Source organism: Argentina anserina, chromosome 2, assembly GCF_933775445.1.
Source record: "Argentina anserina chromosome 2, drPotAnse1.1, whole genome shotgun sequence".
NCBI classification, from domain to species: Eukaryota; Viridiplantae; Streptophyta; class Magnoliopsida; order Rosales; family Rosaceae; genus Argentina; species Argentina anserina.
The window spans coordinates 17,205,525-17,227,739 of record NC_065873.1 but is presented as its reverse complement, the minus strand read 5'-3'; the positions used below and the strand labels follow the sequence as shown (position 1 = coordinate 17,227,739).

General features: G+C 40.1%; 2 protein-coding genes across 2 annotated transcripts; one reads left to right on the top strand and one right to left on the bottom strand.

Moving 5' to 3' along the window:
- Nucleotides 1-734: 734 nt before the first annotated feature.
- Nucleotides 735-2,098, top strand: LOC126783441 (wound-induced basic protein). The gene is made up of 2 exons (XM_050508914.1): nucleotides 735-882; nucleotides 1,737-2,098. Exons 1-2 carry the CDS (start codon nucleotides 812-814, stop codon nucleotides 1,807-1,809), a joined length of 144 nt encoding a protein of 47 aa, XP_050364871.1. The 5' UTR covers nucleotides 735-811; the 3' UTR covers nucleotides 1,810-2,098.
- A 13,740-nt stretch (nucleotides 2,099-15,838) lies between these two features.
- On the bottom strand, nucleotides 15,839-17,259 carry LOC126783433 (disease resistance protein Roq1-like). Its single transcript, XM_050508903.1, has 2 exons — nucleotides 16,746-17,259; nucleotides 15,839-16,561 (listed from the first exon to the last, which is right to left on the bottom strand). The coding sequence occupies exons 1-2, from the start codon at nucleotides 17,216-17,218 to the stop codon at nucleotides 15,973-15,975; spliced, it is 1,062 nt and encodes a 353-aa protein (XP_050364860.1). The 5' UTR covers nucleotides 17,219-17,259; the 3' UTR covers nucleotides 15,839-15,972.
- Between the last annotated feature and the right edge of the window lie 4,956 nt (nucleotides 17,260-22,215).

Sequence of the window (22,215 nt, the reverse complement as noted above, 5' to 3'; positions counted from 1 at the left end):
GTACGTTTTCTCTTAAATGGCTACAATACCATTGGAACTTGTTGTTTGTTGGAAATTCATTATCGCCCCAAAATCGTCGTCCTTGGATTGCCAATTAGCTCCCTAATTTTGAGAATTATTGTGGATGTGCACACATGTTATACTGAATAATGAATCGATGACCACCAATTATCTCAAGCAGATAGATACGCAAGACAAGTAAAAGCATGTGCTGCATTCTTTCATGGCAGTGAATTATTGTGGATGTGCATGCAAATTACTCTATGTTATGTCAATTCTCTACTCTAATTGTGGTTTATTTGATTTTTCTATTTCTTCAGCTTTATATAGCTAGAAAACAATCACTCACGAAGTAAGCTAGACAACAGATAAATAGCCAGGGTGTGGAAGTGCTACAAATTAAAGAAAACTGATTCAAACAGAGGCAAATCCCACAATGCTAGCTCACCAAAATAGATAGTAGGAGATGGATTTATGTACTAAATCTAGCAATAAACTTGGGCTGATCCAAAGCAATAAACTCTTCCTTTTTTTTTGGACAGTAAAGTATTTGCCAAGCTCCAAACTCCAAAAGTAGCAAGTATTTCCCATGTACTAAACTTTCCCAAAACAAAATTCTGGAAAATCTAAAAGAAAGTTGGGCTTACGTCGACCCGACTCGGCCCCTGAGCCCAACATCGACCTGATGCAAGTATATAAAAGGATCACAGCGCCTCTTTGGCTTCAGGACGCAAAAGCTGCTAGACTGAGAGAGAACTAGGGTTAGGGCTCCTCTTCAATCTTCCAGAGCGAAACGAGCAACCGGAACACGATGATCTACGACGTCAACTCCCCCCTCTTCAGGTCCTTCCTCAGCCAGAAGGGTGGCTCCTCCGATAAGAGGTCTTTCCTTCTCTTCAATCTAATCAAACTTCTTGCTTTTTAGTTTTACGGATTCTGTTGTTGCTATTCGATCGTAATTGGTGCCTCTTATTTCTGAGATATGTGTTTTGAACAGGAGTGATTTAGTTTTGGGCCAATTTTGTTAATGTGAAATTGGGGATGTTGATTCTCTTGTGAGGTTGATACCATATCCTGTGAAAGTTGAAGTTTAGTTAGGTTGGTGTATGAAGTAGTTGTGTTATAATTCATGTGGCTTTTGTTAGCTGAGGACATCCTATTTGTCATTTGGTTTTAATTGTTCGGTTGGTGCATTAGATGATTCTGTGAGTTGTATTACATTCTTGTGATGATACATTTAGAGCTGTTTTGGTTTGCCTAGGGCTCTAGATTAGCAATTATTAGATTTTGGACCATGTTATGGTGCATCAAGCTGTGATGGCTGTATCGGACTTGTAAGATGCTGAGTATGATGAGTTGCATTTAAAATTGTATGGTATTATGGTTTCTGTATTACGTATGCTTTGTGTGAAGCTTGTATAGCTCTTAAGGTGCCAGAACATTTGACAATGTCAGTTTCGTGATTTAGTAGTGTTAGTTGTTTTTGAAGTCAACCCTTGTAAGTGCTTTGGAATGTTATCGGTGTAAGTGGGATACTAAATTGGTGCAAGTGGGATGCTAAATTGCTGATATGTGTAATTTTGGTGTTTATTTTGCTCCATACGTAGGGTTTTTTTTGCGAACAGCATTCTGCCCGAGATGATTTTTTATTTTTCTCATTGATTAGTATTGTTCTTAGCTGTTGTTTTTATGAGACAATGCTTGACAATTGGTTGTATCCTTCTTCGGCATTGCAGGAAAATGGAAGAGCAGAAGCCAAAGGAACACAGGCCCAAGGCCAATGAGAACAAGCCTGTTATGAATGAGTGACAGCTGCCCTGCACAGTAGCTATGCAACTATTTAGGGGTTTAAGATTCATGAGTTTATGAGTTCTGGTACTCTGTTAAGACCGTCTTGTTATTATATGACTTGGTGTTTATGTATCTTTTCTAGAAGTTGACCCTAAAATAGAATTCAGATGTTCAAGTCTGTTTGGTAATGTTGATGCTGATGGAATGTCCAGGAAATTGTTTTCTTGGCAGTCTATGAATGGTACTGCAAAACAGGCTTCAGAAATGAGGTACCCGTGCTTTTGAAATGAATTTGGGCTTAATGTTACGCTGTGTTTTGGTATCTTGATATTATGAGTTGTTTCTTGTTTGGCAACCCTGTACATTTTCTTTTTTAAACTATTGGTTTTTGGTAAAATTCTGGGATATTGCATTCCATACTGAAATCATTTTTATGTGAATGGTAACCGTCTTGCGAAGACAGAATTGCCATTTACCCAGCCTTCTTCCACTCCATGCAGATGAGGTAATAGTGTAACCAAAAGGCCTTTGTGGGATATCCATTGCTGAACTTTGTTTCAAGCTGGATTACCAACTGGGATTAGTTAGATTTCCTCTTTTTTTTTTTTTTTTTTTTTTTTCAATTTTTCATGAAATACCTTCTAATCAAATAGTTAAGTCAGGGCACAATAGTTAGCTGCACTTATTCAGGATGTTACAAGGTAAAACAAACCAAATCATAACATCATTTATGCACATTTTTGAAATGTTCCTCATCATCTATTTAACTTAAATGGTTATTAGTCAATAGGTAAATGAAACTTTAAAAAGTTTCAATGGAAGTTATAAAAATGAACTTATAAGCTGGTAATGGTGGTAAGATTTTCTCAGGGACAAGCAAACAAGGTTTTCCCCGAAGGACTCCATTTACATACGATTGATACGAAGACTGTTTTAAGGTTCCAAAACAAGGTTGTTTGTTGTCCAAAAAAAAAAACAAGGTTATTTGAAGTCTCGAACCACCTAAAGAATCATCCTGAGCCTCCAATTTGACTGCAGCAGTATCCTGGCCTTATTCCTCAGGCTTTGGCCTAGCAGAGCTTCTCCATGGATAGGATGTTGGGGGTTAGAAATTTCTGCTAGCAAGAAAAGCATCTTGACAATTTGGGTACCGAAGCCTGCAGTTCTGATAGTTCCTGAGATTCGGAGACACAATGCAAACCGTTCAGAAATGCCTAGGATCCCTGGCCTCTGGTTCCCTAGCCGCGGCAAGACCTTCACTTGCCTCACCAAGCAGCATGTTGGCATCACTAAGCTGCTTCATGGCCTTTTCCAGATGAGTAGTTTTCTCCTTGTGCATGGCCTCCAACTCCTTGCACTTATTCTCCATGACCTCAGTCGCGTGCTTCTGCTGGTTAAGCTCATTTGACAAACTCTCAATCTTAGACTCATACTCTGATAGTAATCATCGACTTCTAGGCTCAGAATCTCATTTTCAGCCTCCTGTTTCACAAGAGAAGATCAAACCTCCTAGCTCTTTCCCTCCAGCTCTGCAACACGAGCTATGGCTTCACTCAACAAATCAGTTCAAAAGCTATTGAACCAACATAGAAATCGTAAGAACTACGAAGCTAAAAAAAGTGACATCTTGATGAGAAACAAGCTCTTACAGCAAGTGCGTGGTGAGCTAAGTTCCGCCTTAGATCACCTTCGGCATACACCTGCATAATGCTAGCATCAGAAGGGCCAAGCAGGTCAAGTATCTTTTCAGCAGCAGCCGGATCACTCAACATGCCGATATTCTCAGGGGAACCGTACTTTTTCCAGCAGTCTTATTCTGAAAGTGAAAACAGTAGTCGTTTTACACATTAGCATGTGGATAGAGCATATATATTGTTTTCACTAATGAAATCAAAAAGGGATCGATTTGTTTGGAAAGGTTCGGTCAGTTAGATAGGACAAGAAAATAGATTGCCAAAACATTTTGTTTGTTTTCATATGGAGCCTCCTCTTCACTATCGTCATATGCGGCAGCAGAGTCCTTCACCTTCAATGCAGTAGTCTCTTGAATTTTTTTCTTTCTTTTTGAAAAATATAGCCTGTAAGTTGAGTTCTAAAGTTGCTGGAGAGAAGAGTAGCTCTTGCTCTGGAAACCTGTAGCGGTGGAGCAACTTATAAAGCCTTAAAGCTGTAGTGACACTTATGGCCTCTTCACGAAGTTAGTTTAGTTGTATTAGGCTTGCGGTATGCGAGCTAACAATTGTCTTGAGTTTTGGCTGATGTCTATGTTAATGAATTCAACTTTACTAAAAGAAGCAAAACAAAATATATTTTGATGCAGAATCATAAATACGAGAGTAATTCGGATAATAAATGTATCTTTATTGAATTATATGGGGATATATATATATATATGCATTATATAACCACAATCTCGTAAAATTCGAAGTTCTAATCTATTACAGAGATGCAAATATATCTCTAACAGAAAACTTAATACGGCTAAGACATACACAAGGGTAGAATATTAATTCTCCCGGAACACTCCTCATTGTGTCGCATGCCTAGGTTGCATAGCGCACAACGTTGCCTCAGTAAAAACTTTGTCAAGCAAAACAAAATCTCTTGGGTAAAATAAAAGCTTGATCGAAGGAAAAAAGAGCACAACGCACCAACTACTAATGATCTTAACATGTAGTGTAGACTCCCCCTGAAGTCTACCAAACTCTAAAGTTCTGATAAACGACGCATGTCAATCCTCTTCACATGTTTCACAAAAATAGATTTAGGCAAAGACTTAGTGAACAAATCTGCAACATTGGATTCTGAACTCCCTTGATTAATCTGAACATTCAAGAATTTCTGCTGTTGAACATTGTAGAAGAACTTGGGCGAGATATGCTTGGTGTTGTCTCCTTTGATGAAACCTAACTTAGTCTGCTCTATGCAAGCAGCATTATCTTCATAAATGCACGTAGGTTGATCTGTTGTAGAGACTAATCCACAAGAATCACGAATATGACGAACAAGTGACCGTAGCCAAATACATTCTTCAACTGCTTCATGAAGAGCAATGATCTCTGCGTGATTCGAAGAAGTAGCAACAAGAGTTTGCTTAGTGGATCTCCAAGATATCGCCGTATTCTCAATGGTAAACACATAACCGGTTTGAGAACGAGCCTTGTGAGGGTGAGAGAGGTACCTTGCATCGGCATAACCAATTAACATGTTATTTGGAGTCTTTGCATCGAGAGAAGGAGCAGGATGCGACTGGTTTTTACTCTCGGCACCGTGGTCTGCCGCATACGGTGGTGATACCAGGCTGCCTGCGGTGCCGGTGTGAGGTGGCACGGCCATGGTGTTCTCTCTGTTGTAAGGATAGAACAATCTCATATCAAGGGAACCTTTGAAGTACCGAAATAAATGCTTGATACCATTCCAATGACGTAGCGTAGGCATTGAGCTAAATCTAGCTAATAAGTTTACTGTGAAAGGTATGTTCGGCCTGGTGCATTGAGCAAGATACAATAGTGCCCCAATTGCACTAAGATATGGAACTTCAGGTTCAAGAACTTCTTCATCATCCTCTTTAGGACAGAATAGATCCTTCTTGATATCTAGACTTCAGACGACAATGGGAGTAGAAAATGGACTGCATAGATCCATATTGAAATGTCAAGCATTTTCTGCGTGTAATTCGACTGATGGACAAGGATACCGTCGGCCCTATGCACAAGCTCAAGGCCGAGACAAAATTTCGTCCTTCTTAGGTCCTTCATCTCAAATTTCGACTTCAAATGAGACACATTCTCTTCAATCTCATCAAGAGTACCAATTATATTCATGTCATCAACGTAAAACGCAACGATAACGAATCCAGTATGGGCATAGTTCATCATTCTTATAACCCCTTCTCATCAAGTATTGATCCAACCGATTGTACCACATTCTTCCGGATTGCATCAACTCATACAACGAACGACGTAATCTGACTGCATGAGCACTTTGTGGTCTGGAGGCACTTGATGGATAAAGGTTTTTCCTCTAGAACTTTCATGTATATCTCTGCATCAAGATCCACATAGAGATAAGTTGTGACCACATCCATAAGCTGCATGTTTAGTATTTCGGACACTACCAGACTAATGAGGTAGCGGAAGGTAATGATGTCCATAACATGAGAGTAAGTCTCCTCGTTCATCTCATTACGCTTACGAACAAAAACCCATTTATATTCAACATGTTTGACATCTCTTTAAGTCAATTCAACATTTCCGAAGACTTCTCTTTTCTTTAATGTGTTCAGTTCTGCCTGGATTGCTTCCTTCCACTTCGACCATTCTACTCTGCGTTCACATTCAGCTACAGAGTGAGGTTCAATGTCATCTTTAGATATGATCTCATGTGTGACGGAATAAGCGAAAACGTCATCATAGCATACAATGAACGACATAATTTGACCGCATGAGCACTCTGTGGTCTGGAGGCACTTGATGGAGGTAAATGTAATCCCTCTGGAGCTTTCATGTATATCTCTGCGTCAAGATCCTCATAGAGATAAGTTGTGACCACATCCATAAGCTGCATAATTAGTCTTTCAAACACTACCAGACTAATGAGGTAGCGGAAGGTAATGATGTCCATAACATGAGAATAAGTCTCCTCATAGTCAATGTTAGGTCGTTGTGAGAATCCTTGCGCCACGAGTCTTGCCTTATAATGCATGATTTCGTTCATCTCATTACGCTTACGAACGAAGACCCATTTATGTTCAACAGGTTTGACATCTCTTGGAGTCAATTCAACATTTTCAAAGACTTCTCTCTTCTTTAATGAGTTAAGTTATGCCTGGATTGCTTCCTTCCACTTCGGCCAATCTGTTATGCATTCACATTTAGCTACAGAGTGAGATTCAACGTTGTCTTTAGATATGATCTCATGTGCGACAGAATAAGCGAAAATGTCATCAATGCGTGTGGTGGCTGAGTTTCGGACCGATTGCTCACTTGTATAGTTCACTGAGATTTCGTTGTTCTCTAGCATCAAACAAGGTTCCATAGCGTCTCACGGTAACACTTGAGTTTATTCATGGACATAGCTGTAATTAGAGACAACTTCATACGATGAAAATTCATCATTGATGATGTGTTATGCCCAAGGACTAAAATATCGACGAGAACGAAAATATCGAGAGTCCGAAAATTGGAAATTTCGATGGAAATTTCGAGGAAATATCGATTTCAAAAAAATATTGATAAAATTGATGGAAACTTAAAGAAAAACATGGAAATTATAAATGAAACTTTACAGATGATTCAATAATCATGATCTATTATATTTCATATGGTAACCTTGTACAAACCCTACTATATAGAGAGTAGTAGCAATTTTTGGTGAAATAGTTGTTGAGAATTTTTTAAAAAATTACTTTAAACATCTATTGTTTTGATGCATATAATAGATTGAACACGAAATTACATGATTGTTTTAAAATGATTTATGATGTACAAATATTTACTATCTTCTTCGTCTCCTTGAGTAGAGCCCCGAGTATATTGTGCAACGATTAAACAATGCATCCAAAATGGATGTATTCATAGTAATTTTATTTTTATAAAGTAGTTAAAAATAGGCTTATAGTGAATAATTAAATGTAGGAAAAAAATATAGTAAACTTAGTTGAGATCAATGACTAAAATATCAGGTTTCGAAGAAATATAAATCGTTTAAAAATTAGAAATTTCATTGGAAATATCGATATTTGGAGAAAAGTATATAAATATTAAATAAATTATCGATCATATATATATAAATGGTTGCAAGATATTTGTAAGCAAGCATGTTGGCAGGGTTGGCAAACTTGAATGTGGGTGGGTTACACCCACTAGGGTTCGATTCTCCCTCCAAGCAATCTCTTGTTTTTTAAATACAAGAACCACGTGGCAGAAAAATAAAGAATATTCTATAGAATCTCGAAAATATCGCGAAATGTCGCCAAATATCCCGAAATATCGAGAAACTTCCGGAATTTCGAACAAAATTTGGTTCGTACCCCAAAGATATATCGAACCCTCATAAAAACGAAAATTTCGCCGATATATCGTGGATTTGTTTTCGATTTTTTAGTCATTAGTTATGCCTTGGTCATTCGTTTATTTCTAGGCTTTGAATCCTTATAGTTTATCGGTGTCCTCAGTTTTCTTTGAGGAGCCGAGGCCAAAGATGCTCCATGCCGGTCCATCTTAGCGATGCCGTCCATAGAGACGCCGGCAACACCAGACATACGGTGGTGCTGCCGGCAGCCTCTGTCCCACTGGCAGGGGTTGTGCTAACGCTGCTAGGTCCAGGAGTTTGTCTTCCATGCCCGTATTTCGGGACATCCAACCGCGCCGGTACATTTGCAGCGGGTATGTTTGATCTCATCACTTTAGAAATATCTACAAAGCCGTTGGGCATCGAATCTACAACTTTTTAGAGGTCGATAATGCGTTGCACTTCTAACTCACTTTGAGCAGTGCGGGGATCATAATGAGAAATAGTGGGGACACACCACGTCAATTCCTGACGTTCATTTGGAATGATAACATTCCCATCCCCCCTAACGATGGGAAGTATATCTCATCAAAGTGACAATCTGCAAATCTTGCAGTAAAAAGATCTCTGGTGGTTGTTTCTAAGTAGCAGACAATAGTTGGGGAATTATAGCCAATATAGATACCTAATCATCTCTGCAGACCCATTTTGGTACGTAGTTGAGGCGTAATAAGCACATAGACGGTGCAACCAAATATGAGTAAGTGTCAAATAGTGGGTTCGTAACCAGTACCATCTGGTACGCACTTAAACACTTGGTTAGCCATGGGTCTGAAATGAATAAGTGTTGTTGCATGCAAAACTGCATATCCCCACGCAGAGACCGGCAAGTTAGTACACATAACCATTGCCTGAGCAACAAGCTGAATACGCTTGATGGTAGCCTCTGCTAGACCATTCTGTGAATGAACATGAGGAACATGATGTTCAACTTCGATCCCAATGGACATGTAGTAATCATCAAAAGTTTTGGAGGTGAATTCTCCAGCATTATCCAAGCGAATATATTTGATAGGATGGTCAGGGTGGTGAGCCCTAAGTTTGATGATCTCAGCTAATAACTTAGCAAATGCAGCATTCCTTATAGATAACAAAACGACGTGTAACCAACGTGTCGATGCATCAACCAATACCATAAAATATCAAAAACGTCTGCATTCCATTTGAATAGGTCCACAAATGTCACCTTGAATATGTTGTAAGAATGAAATGTTATATGTTAAGCCTTAGCAAAGGAAGAAATTCCTTGAAATTTAGCAAGAGAATAAGCTTTGCAAAACGAGCGATGGGCATTAGAGATTGCCATAGAGTCATTAGAAAGCACGGGAGGCATCACAAGGTCATGTGAAGGAGAGGATGCCTCCACCGATGGCTTGAATCCCGTGGACCTGCCGAGAGGGGCAGACTTGGCCTCACCGTGCAAGGCATGGGTAGGCACGGCCTCACCGTGTGGAGTACAGGTGAGGTGGTCCTCCAATCACTTCCGGGACTTGAAAAATGGATGACCATAGGAATTCTTGAGAATTCAAATCATCATATCACGTCCAGGGTGCCCGAGGCAGGCATGCCAAAGCATATAAGAGTCCGAGTCACAAAAGTTGCGTTCAACCGCATATGATTCAAAGATTCGAATGGAAGTAAGATACAAGCCATTCCCGACACTCTTCATCATCTCTAAGATGTGGTGTTGGCCTGATTTCCCAGAGGTAACACAAAGATATTCCTCTCTATTCTCAACATAAGTATTGAGGTGAAAACCATTTGCACGTATGTCCTTAAAACTTAGCAAGGTGCGGGGAGACTTCGGCGCATAAAGAGCGTCAACGACGTTGAGAGTCGTAAAATTAGGCAACAAAAAAGAAGCGGTGCCTCTTCCTTGAATGATAGATTTTGAGCCAATCATTATAGTCATCGAAGAAGTCAAAAACACTAGATCCGTGAACAACTGCATGTGCCGTAGGACAGTGTGGGCGGTTCCGCAATCCGCTAGACACTCGATTTCACCGCGGGACATCTACAAAATGAAAATTAAGAGAGTTAGCAACACATGAATAATTTAGTACAATACATCGTAGAATATTGTAAGAAAGGGAATCAAAATAAAGTGCAATCCCATCCAATGTATCACATGACAATAGTACTATATTCTTCAACTAACGAGTTGGTAAAATATAGTATTGAAGCAGTGAAATACCAAATAGTAAACTAGGGTGGTAAAAACCATCCAAAATCGGTGGAAAAACACACTTAAAGAATGATGGTGAGTGTAGATAACGGACTTGGAGAAAACCGGAAAACCATGTCAAAAGAACTCAAAACCGGGTGAAATTTGGACTGGGAAAACATGGTAGCAAAACTACTGGAAATATGCCGGAAAAATGATGAGAAATTACGAAGAAATGACCTGAAAACTCACCGGAAACCGCTGCCGCTAGTGACTGGAAAACCAGCCGGCAACGGCCGGATTTGTAGGTCCAACAAGGGACGCCGGCAGAAACCGTGTGGTGGCCCCGGAAAGTGGCCAAAATGGTCGGAAACGCAGGAAAATGCCGGAAAACATTCCTGAAAGGCCGGAACAGTGACCGTATACGGCCAATGAGACTAAAACAACGTCAATTTTGACGTTCCGAGGTTCATTCTTCCAAATTTTAAGTTTTAAATTCATAATGTAGTGCTATTGGGATCCCATGTAATCCAGAAGCGTCCAATTTAAAAACCACGTGAGTTATACACATTGACCATCATGATATGTGTAAGGTAAATAAAATTTTCAAAGAGATCGACTTGTAAATAAGAAATTGAGAAAATGTTTTGAATGCCATCACACATGAATTTCTAATTCCAAAATCAAAGGACTATTACAAAGTCAATGAACGTAACAATGATGGTCGGCCATAACAATACTTGAAATCATAAAGCTAGAATAAACTAAAAATGACTAATCAAAGTCCAAAATATCCATTAAAGGGGCCGGAGTCTTAGTCTTGGAGGCAAATGGCTCGAGCTTCATGGAGATGTGGTGAGTCTCGATGTTGTAGAAACTTCTTCATCTACATGGTTCGATTCGGGTTGTAGAAACTTCTTGTAGGTGGAGTATGCCTTGATCATCTCTTTGCTAGCTCGATAATCGCGATTAAAGTGCTTGAATGAGCCACATTTGAAGCATGGAGACTTGTCATCACTGGAATTGGAGGCATGAGGAGGCACATAGTCTACTCGAGGTTTGGGACAGGGACGGTCTCCCCCTGAGGGTGCGGCGTCGCCACCATCACGGGTCCAAGTGTTGGACTTGGACCGAGAACGGCCTGGTTGCCTTGCACCACGAGAATTGTTATTTTGTTGCTGGTATGGAACGTTCATTGATTGATTCTTTTGCTTAGAAGCTTTCCCATATTTAGACTGTGGCGTATCAATATTTTTAGTGCCAACATGTCTATTGTTATTGTTGAGGAGGATCTCAGAATGTCTCTCCTTCTTTGCCAAGAACGCCCTTAAGTCGGCTAAAGTCCGGATCTTCCCTTCCTCTACATGAGTGCGATAGATATGATCTTGAACCTCATAGTTGATTGGAAACGTGTCCAATGTCTTATTGAGAAAATCTAGGTTGGTCTTGATGACACCAACGGTGCCAAGGTCAGATTGCAGGCATATCATATCCTGATTGAAGTTATCCACTCTCTTATAGTCCAATAGACAGATGTTATCCCATCTAACGGTCAATTCAGGGAGAAGCTTATCATAAACGTTGCCGTAGCGCAAGCGAAGTTTGTTGCATAAACTTTTAGGATTTTTTACGTTCAAGTATTGCCTCTTGAGAGTTGCATGAATGTGACGTTTCATGAGCTAAAGTCTTGGTCATAGGTGGAAAAATAGTAGGAGGGTCAGCAAACATGCCTTGAATCCCTGGGCTCTCAAAAGCGAGCTCCATATCGGAAACCCCCAATGGTGGTTTTCCTTGCCATCAAGACCAAAAAGGCCGAATTCCGATCGCGATGGCGATGATATCTACAAAACAAATACGGAATCGATTATATTCAAGTATAACATGAATTAGAAGGGGTGACGTATATGGTCACAAGAAAAATCAATGCAAATGGCGATACTCACGATCGCACCCAAAACAGCAGTGCACTCAGGTGACCGCACGAAATCGATTAACTTCCTTAGGACCGTCACACGAAAAACATCGACCAAAAAGAAGAGTGGCGAGTTCCCTTGTTTGGCCTCATTTGCGGTATAAGAATGGCAGGAGATTGAAGTAAGGTGAATATTGTCTGATATAATATATCTATACGTTCAAAAGCGGGAACGTTAATTAAAAATTACCTTTGAAGGTGTGAAGAAAACGAGAGTAGGTTCCTTTGAGAGAAGATGTTGCCTTTGAAGTTCGCGTTGTTTGCGTGAATATGCCGGATGAGCAATTTTGAATGTTTTGATGCGGGGTCTTCGGGGCAAAAAGTTTTTTTTGTGGGGCGAATGTGTAATGACCCGACTTTTCGGAGTCAAATAAAATGAATTCTTAGAAAGTAATAGAGTTTCTAAAATTAATAAACTGCATTTGTTTCGCTTCGCGACGTTGTCAATCGAAAACGGAACCGTCATCATAAACCTAAATTGGAAAAACGTTACGTTTCCGCGACGCGGGAGTCGACTTTTACTCCGTCGCTCGTTTCCGAACACTTCCTAGACACGTCACGCATTCTAATCGGTCGTCGTACGTGAAAGTTATTAACGACAGAAGTTAGTTTCCGATTTTAGAAAAGAGTATAAAAAGGAAACTTTGGGAATTAGGGTTTCTATTTTCGGAAACACCTTTCTCTCTCACACCCCGCAGCCTCTCCCCTCTCTCTCACCCGACTCTCTCTCTCTCTCCCTCAAATCGCCTCCGACGATCTCACCAGCCGGACCTCCGTGACTCTCACCGCCTCGCCCAAAAGCTTCGCACAGTCCACCGCAGCGACCCCCGAGCTTGACACGCCTCTGTTCGCTGTCGTGAAGCCCTCGCTACAACCCGAGCCCCTGCGAGTTCCGCCGCCGTTCAAACCCCGCTTCCGCCGACGCAAGATCTCGACTCTCATCCCTCTCCACCTTCTGACGCCGCATGCAAGTGATTAAGACTCGATTCGAGCCACAACATACCCTGTCGGCGCTCCAAGCTTCTCGGCGCCATTTCAGAGTTCTTAGCTTCAATCTAGGTAAGGGATCATTTGATTTGATGGTTGTGATGATTGTAAATGAAATTTGGGTTAAATTGAGGAGATTCGGAGGAGGAGGAGGAGGAGGGGAGAATCATACCGCCGCCTTAGGCGGCGCGTGAGGGAAGTTGAGGGGTGCAGGAGGCGGCCTTGGGTCGTGGTGGGGAATAAGGGAAGGAAAGGATGGGATTTGGGCGGCGGTGGGCAACCCACGCGCGCCGGTTTGTGAGCTCCACGCGTTGCCACCAATGGTCTAAATAGCAGTTATCGGCATCGTATAGGTTTTGTAAAATAAGGATATAACGGGAATATATAGAGATATATCGGATTATATCGGATTTATCGTTTTTGTTAATTTTTAATTTAAATTTAATATATTTATAAGCATATACTTCAAAATATACCAAATAATATTAACTACTAAGTACTAATTGAACAAAAATAGGTGCACAAAATATAGATTGAGATATTGATTATGCATTCATGCATTATAAACTCTCTCATCATCAGAATCAAAGTCAAACTCATCTTCTTCATTATCTTCATTCTCATCTTCTGAGATAAAATCATCTTCATAAATCACCTTCTGCCTATTTGCGTTGATATTCCTCCAAACGACATCGTCTCCTTAAAAAAAATCACCGAAAACACCGAAATATCGGGTCAAACTTGGTTTGACCCGATATATCGCATGTTGACTCGATATTTTGAGTTGACCGATATGACATTTATCCTATCGGTTTCTAAATATCATTGATATATTGCCGATATATCCCCGATATATCCCGATATTTAGAACACTGGCTGCCACTGTGGGGAGTCGCGTGAGCGCCATGCGCTGTCACCGGAGGTGGCGCGTGAACCCCACGCGCCGCCACGTGCGGTGGCACGTGAGCAGTGATTTTTCAAAACAGTAATTTTTGTAAAAAGTGATTTCTGTAAGGTAAATATAAAAAGTAATTTATGTACAGTAAATGTAAATGTAATTTACGTACAGTAATTGTAAAAGTAATTTACGTACAGTAATTGTAAAAGTAATTTACGTACAGTAATTGTAAAAGTAATTTCTGAAAGGTAAATCAGTGATTTCTATTTACTGACAGTATTTACTATGAATAATACATTAGTGTACAGGAATACGTAAACATTATGTATATGAAAAGTAATACATATACAATACGTATTTAAATAGTGATATGTGAATAGTAATTACATGAACAGTAATTTCGTAAAAACCAGAAATTGCTGAACAGTAAAACATTATTACTGTTTCGGCATTTAAGGTTTTACGTAACGCTTCTAGATTCACTTCTTACCTATTCTAGGTGATTGACCCAACAAGTAAATGATTCGCTTGCGGAATTGTGGAAATTACGCTCAGGATTATAAGGTGAGTGAAATCTCACAGTGATGAATATACCCTTAGCGGTGATTCATAATTACACTTATTTAAAAATATTGAACTATGATATGTATATGAGTTGCTATATTATATACTGTCATATTTCCGTTTGCAAATAAATTCATTTATAGCATTGATATTTATTTATTGAGCATGTCACTTGGTTTTGTACGACAATATGTGAGGATTGTTTGTACGTGGTTTTAACTTGAGTTATGTTAAAACTTTTTTGTTGTCTTCGGACGTGTTGGCATGTCAAAACCTAGCCTTGGCCGGGCGACAGTTACGATACAGTTAGAGCTCTAGTATGTTTGCCGGTGTACTGGCATGAGAGGTAATAGATGGGTTACCGGCTTATGAGTACTCATATATTTTTTGAATATTGGGTAGCAATTGGTTGCCCAATGTCTGGCGGCGTACTACATGAGGGGTAACAGATGTGTACTTGGCGCTAATGAGTACCCATATTATAAATGTATTTGGGTAAACATATCGGTTGTCTGATTTCTCATGAGCACTTATATTTTTAGATATTATTGGACAACCAGATGGGCCGTCCAATGACTCATGAGTACATTTATGATTAAATGTTTTCAATATTTTCTTCTGTATTTATATGCGAGTTATATTGTTGTTTTACTCATACGAGCTGCAAAGCTTACCGGGTTTGTGTTTACAATCCCAATGCACATATTCGATGGTATAGAGGATAGTTCTGCATGTGTGGATTAGCAGAATTGACGGACTACTCAGAAGACTTCGAAGTTTATTTATTTATTTTGTGGTGAGGATTGTGAGGATTTTATATTTCCATTTGAAATAATGTTTGAATTTTAAATTGGTTTTGTAATAATCCATTTGACTAAGTTGTACTATGAACTCAGTAATGATACGTTGTGACGATTAGACGATTTCGATTTATTGAGATTGTTTTAGAGTTTTTCATGACTTCGATTTTTGAGTTCAGACTCGAAATTTCGTGGTAGTGACAGAATGCGTAGGAGGCCATGCGGAGCTGCGGTGGCAGGGGCTGCAGAGGCTGCGTGTAGGGGCTACGGGGCAAGGACTGCAGGGGCTTCCGGAGGTGACGGGGCCGTGCAAGTCTGTCGCCAACAAGGAGCATCGACAGAAAATGTGCCGAAGGCCAGAAACAAGGGTGGTCGACAGGGAGAAAAAGAAAAATTAGGTTTTCTAAGGCTTTAAAAGTTTATGGTTTTAGGGCAAAGTGCGTGATAACGTGATGCAGAATAATAAATATGAGAGTAATTCGGATAATAACTGTATTTTTATTGAATGATATGTAGGTATATATATAAGTATTATATAACCAAAATCCCGTAGGATTTAGAGTCCTAATCTATTACAGATGTGCGAATTTTTCTCTAACATGAAACTTAATAAGACTAAGACACACACAAATGTAAAATAGTAATTCTCCCGGAACATATATATATTTTTTCAGTTTATTACATTCCAAAGGAACCATGCATACATAGTTCTGTGGAAAGATTTCTATTTGTAGTTCAGTTCACGAGCTTCAACTGCGCTCAATCCCTCCAGCAAACCATCATGTTTTACTTGCGAATCTCGATCCATAGATGTGAAGATGATTCTGCTACCACAGCCATACCAGTCCTTCTTTCCGCACAAGATAGTTGTATTGTATGTTGAGTCTACATCATCAAGAATCAAAAGAACCTTTTTATTACGTACAGATTTCTCTATCTCAGAATTTCCCACATCTACACTTGGAACCTTCTCGGACCTTCCATTTAGTTCTTTTAAAAGCTGGGTTTGAACATAAACTAAACTTATATCATGGGTTTTCCGTCTGATATCTCTAACAAAAATGCTTAATTCAAAATTATCTCTTATTCTATTATGGACTAAATCAGCAGTGGCTTTAATGCCTATCTCATCCCTTCCCCATATTCCTATGAACCGAGTATCATTTGAATCTAGCTTTAAAAGTGAATCTATATTGTTTATTTTCTTAACTATTTTATCTGATTTCTGTGCAGCACGTGTCGCCCTTCCAAATGCACTATGAATTTTCCTCCACACTGCATCAACAATCTCTTCGATAAGCTCAGTTTTAGACCTACAAGAAAAAGAAGAGATGTTTAGGAATTTGATCATGATAATGTTAGTCATAAGTTTTTTTTCACTTTTATTTTCTACTTATAAGATCTGAACGAGACAAAATTTAAGTATTGTCAAGCAAAACTATATACATATGTAATTATGTATACGTATGTATGAGCTGGTTGTTCATTCATGTTTACCTATCTGTCGATAGCTTCCAGCCGGCAAGATTACCCAACTTTTTCATTGCATCTCTCCACTCTAGCACCTCCTTTGAACCTTTTCCCAACTTCTTTTCGTGCTGGATGAAATGCTCTGCAAAACTTCCCCTTTGATGACGTACATCTCCAGGTTCCACGCCATAGAAGATTGGCATGATATTATCACTCTCTTTTTTGCATCGAAAAATATGTGCAAGTTCATCCAAGCACCAACGTGAAGAAGCATAGTTTTTTGAAATAATGACAATCGAAAGCCTGGACTGTTCAATAGCCAGCTTGAACCCTTCACTGAGATTAGTCCCTCTTTCGAGAACAAAGTCATCCATGAAAGCATTGATTGTTCGCTTCTTCAATTCAGCAAAGATATATTGTGTAAGCTCGCGGGTGTCTTCACCCCTAAAACTCAAGAACACATGATATTTCTTCAGTTGAGGAGATGAGGTGGAGGCCATTTTGATTCAAAATTTTTCCCAACACAGAAGGGCTAGCTATGAGTAAGAAGTTGTACATGTATGATTAGAGAATAGGCGCATTATATAGCTAGTTAATTTCCCAGATTTTATAAAAGTTTTGATCTTGGGGTACGGTGTTGCAAGTAAGCCAACTACAGGTGTATGATAGAAAGAGATGCCTCTGACTTTGGGGAAAGGGATGGAACTAGTGGAAAAAAAAACAATTTGCACTAATAAAATGTTTCCCGACGAGCATATTAAACTAAAAAGCATGAACGGATCAAAGATGGTAAATTGCATGGAAAGAGAAGATAGACCAGCTGGTAATTACGTGTTGTGCAAGTATAACAGAAAAGAGACGGGACTAGTTTTATATCTTCAAATGGCCGGAAGATGTCAAATTGCATGACGAGGAAACTAATACTAAATACATTGGTCCAGGCGCGTTGCAATAAGTGGCGAAAGTGACGGAACTACCGGGAGGGAAAGCACTACACGTTGCGAGTTTGCGACGATGGACGAAGTCCGTCAACACCTAATTCCGTGTGCAGAAGTCAGAAGAATCATACGTAGATTGCCCCATAAAAATTAATTAAGCTTCAGTCACTTCAGAGAAAGATTCAAGAAGTTGCCATATATTAATTATACTTCAGGTGGCGTGTGTGACTGGGGCTTTACATGCACCGTGACCGATCTGTCGATTTTTTCCAGTTACTTACAACCTGAACCAACATTGGGAGAGATACGAGTCATAGGACCATCACTTCTAGCTTGGACCAACATATAAGTAGCGACTGTTACTCCAATTATACACATACATATTAACATATATATACTAGTAAGCAACTCCCTCATTCTTCCAGTACGTACCCTCAAAATCATCATTTCTTCTGATTGAAATCTAGCATGGCAGGGATCATATATAGCGCCACCTTGTAAGAGCAACTCTGTCCCAAAATCAGCAAACGGGGCTTCGGTTCCTGAACTATTTCCTAGCTCGCTACTGCTCTGTAATTGTTTTTGCGGAAACTTAAGAGTCATCAACGTACTCATCATAATAAAGGTTTTGTTGCTTTACGAGTTTAGGGGTTTAGAGTTTTTAGCCTTCACAAATGGTAAGAGTACCTGCTCATTGCTCGTGTATAATTTGCTGTACAAGTCTACAAGAGGAAAGCTTAGAGGGATTTACCGCGCGTCATGATACAATGCAGATGCATAATTCTGCCCACATATGATTTCCTATTGGGTGAGCTATATATAAACTAAGTCAATGTTTCATTTTTCTTTGATAAATACTGTAGATATACCCCGCAGATCCCACCACTAAAGAAATCAAAAGGGATTTGTTTGGAGAGGTTCGGTCAGTTAGATAGGACAAGAAAATAGATTGCCAAATTTGTTTTCATATGGAGCCTCCAATTCTCTATCGTCATATGCAGCAGCAAAGTCCTTCCCCTTATGTAATAACCTGATTTTTCGGGGTTAATTTGTAAGGATTCGTTGATATTTTTAAACTTCTTAAAGTTATTAAATCGTGTGTTTTCGCTTCATGATTAAGTCAAATCGAAATGGAACCGCCTTCTGAAATTTAAATCGGAAAAACGTTCCGTTTTCGCGACGCGAGAATCGACTTTTACTCCGTCGCTCGTTTATGAAAACTTCCTTCACGAAAGTTGTAGAGCTCGTCGATACGACTTCATCGACATATCACGCGTTCTAATCGGACGTCTTACGTGAAAGTTATTAGGGACGGAAGTTAGTTTCCGATTTGGAAAAAGGTATAAAAGGAAATCATTTGGAGCTAGGGTTTCCAATTTCGGAAACCCTCTTTCTCTCTCTCACCCCGCAGCCTCTCCCTTCTCTCTCGCCCGACTCTCTCTCTGTCCCTCAAATCGCCTCCGGCGATCTCACAAACTGGACCACCGTGACTCTCACCGCCTCGCTCAAGAGCTTCGCACGGTCCACCGTAGTGACCCCTAAGCTCAACACGCCTCCCTTCGCCGCCGTGAAACCCGCGCTACAACTTGAGCCCCCTACGAGTTCCGCCGTCGTTCCACTCCGTTCCCGATGACACAAACTCTCGACGCTCATCCCTCTCCACTCTCTGACGCCGTATGTGTGTGATCAGAGCTCGATTCGCACCACGCCTCGCCCCTGCTCGACTCGACCACCGCACGGACTTCAAGCTTCTCCCGCGATATTGCAGAGGCTCTACGGCTCAATCTAGGTAAGGATGGTTAAATTGAATTATTGAGATTGTGTGTGGGTGGAAGTTGTGGCGAATTGGAGAAGATTCAGAGGAGAAGGATGAGAGGGTTGTACCGTCGTCTTTGGCGGCGCGTGAGGGAGGGTGAGGAGTACAAGAGGCGGCATTAGGCCGTGGGAAGGTGGAGGGAAGAAAAGGAGAGATTTTTGGCGGCGGTGGGCAAGCCACGCGCGGTCACCGGAGGTGGTGCGTGAACCCCACGCGCCACCACTTGCGGCGGCGCGTGAACAGTAAATTTTCAAACAGTAATTTTTGTAAAAAGTGATTTCTGTACTGTGAATGTAAAAGGTAATTTACGTACAGTAAATAGAAAATTATTTTATGTACGGTGAATGTAAAATTATTTTACATACAATAATTATAAAAATAATTTCTGAAAGATAATTTAGTAAATTATATTTACTGGTTAAGTAATACGTAAACAGTACGTATATGAAAAGTAATACGTAGACATCACGTATATGAACAATAATCTATGAATAGTAATTTACGTGAACAGTAATTTCGTAAAAACCGAAGATTGCTGAACGGTAAAAAAATTAATACTGTTTCGGCATTTGAGGTTTTACGTAACGTTTCTAATCACTTCTTCTTCAATCTAGGTGATCGATTAATCGAGTGAAGGAATTGCTTTCAGTATTGTGGGAAAAACGCTCAGGAAACTAAGGTGAGTAAAATCTCACAGTGACGAATCTACCATTAGCGAAGATTCATAATTACGCTTATTTAAAAAGATTGAACTATGATATGTATATGATATAGTGGGTTGTGTATGTGTATAATTGGTAAGAATCGATACATATATATGGGTTGCTATATTATATACTGTCATATTCCCGTTTTTAATAAGTTCATTTATGGCATTGATATTTATTATTTGAGCATAGTACCCATAGCCTTCTGCAAACTACTCCAGAACTTCGATGTGAAACGTGCATCTCGGTCAGAAACAATAGAAACCGGAGCTCCGTGAAGTCTCATTATTTCATCCACATATAGTTTCCCTAGCACATTTACTGAATACTTCATTGACACTAGAAGAAAATGTGCCGACTTCATCAATCGATCGACAATCACCCATATCGCATCGTGACCTTTCTTGGACTTAGGTAGTCCAGTCACAAAATCCATAGATATTTGTTCCCACTTCCAAAGAGGAATAGTCAATGGCTTCAACATGCCAGTAGGTCGTTGATGTTCTGCCTTCACTTGCTGACGCGTGAGACACTTTGATACAAATTCAGCCACGTCTTTCTTCATCCCGTTCCACCAGAATTGCATGCATAGGTCCTTGTATATCTTGGTGTTCCATGGGTGTACTGTATAATGAGATCGGTGTGCTGTGCAAAGGACTTCCTCCTTGAGATCAGTACAATCTGGAACACACTATCTTGTCCCAAACCTCAACCCTCCATCGGGTCCAACTCTCCACTCGGATGGACATTCATCAAGCGTATCCACTACGAGGTCTGCCAACTTAGCTTGTGAGAATTTATCTTGTGTCTGACCCTGAATGATCCTTGAGATTAATGTAGGTTGCACAGAGACACTACCAAGAAACACCTTTGGTTCTCTTCCAAATGGTACCAAGTCAAATTCGGATGCAGTTTCGAGCATAATCCATTCTTGAACCATAAGAGAAGCTACCATACCCCTTGGTTTCCTGCTCAAGGCATCGGCCACCACATTTGCTTTCCTAGGATGATATTCCAACGTGAAGTCATAATCCTTGAGGAGTTCCATCCATCTCCTCTGCCTCATATTCAATTCCTTCTGCGAAAACAGATACTTCAAACTCTTATGATCATAAAAGAGTTGAAATTTCTCACCATACAAGTAATGTCTCCAAATCTTTAAGGCAAAGACAACTGCAGCGAGCTCCAAATCGTGAGTGGGGTAGTTCTTCTCATGGACCTTTAACTGTCTAGAGCCATACATAACCACTCATCCATGATGCATCAACACACATCCCAAGCCTTGGAGTGAAGCATCACTATAAATGACATAACCGCCCCCACTAGTGGGAATTGTCAACACTGGAGTCGCGGTCAAGCAGGTCTTTAGTTTGTTGAAGGCCTCCTCACATGCTTCTATCCACACAAACTGAACGTCCTTCTTGGTCAACTTGGTCAATGACGATGCAATACTAGAAAACCGTTCGATAAACCTTCGGTAGTACCCTGCCAAACCAAGGAAACTACGAATCTCAGTAGGGTTCTTTGGACGACTCCAACTCTTCACTGCTTCCACTTTTGACGGGTCTATTAATACTCCATTCTTTGAGACTACATGACCAAGGAACTTGACTTCTTCCTTCTAGAACTCGCACTTCTCGAGTTTGGCGTACAATCTTGCTTCCTTTAGGGTTTGCAACACCGTTCTCAGATGCACCACATGCTCTTCTTGAGACTTGGAGTATATCAGGATGTCATCCACAAACACTATAACAAATTTATCCAAGTACAGGCTAAAGATTTGGTTCATCAGACTCATAAAGACAGCTGGTGCATTTGTCAAACCAAAGGGCATGACCACAAACTCATAGTGTCCATACCGGGTCCTGAAGACTGTCTTCGATATATCTTTTTCCTTCACCCTGAGTTAATGGTAATCAGATCTCAAATCAATCTTAAAGAATACCGTTGCTCCTCTAATCTGATCGAACAAGTCATCAATCCTAGGCAAGGGATAACGATTCTTGATGGTCACCTTATTTAATTCTATGTAGTCC

What these genes read in the sequence shown, in the direction of transcription:
- LOC126783441 (XM_050508914.1), top strand. Translation starts at nt 812, where the DNA reads ATGATCTACGACGTCAACTCCCCCCTCTTCAGGTCCTTCCTCAGCCAG. An exon ending in GGTGGCTCCTCCGATAAGAG is followed by an intron (nt 883 to 1,736) that starts GTCTTTCCTTCT and finishes TCGGCATTGCAG; the next exon opens with GAAAATGGAAGAGCAGAAGC.
- LOC126783433 (XM_050508903.1), bottom strand. Translation starts at nt 17,218, where the DNA reads ATGGCCTCCACCTCATCTCCTCAACTGAAGAAATATCATGTGTTCTTG. An exon ending in TGGAAGCTATCGACAGATAG is followed by an intron (nt 16,562 to 16,745) that starts GTAAACATGAAT and finishes TTTTTCTTGTAG; the next exon opens with GTCTAAAACTGAGCTTATCG.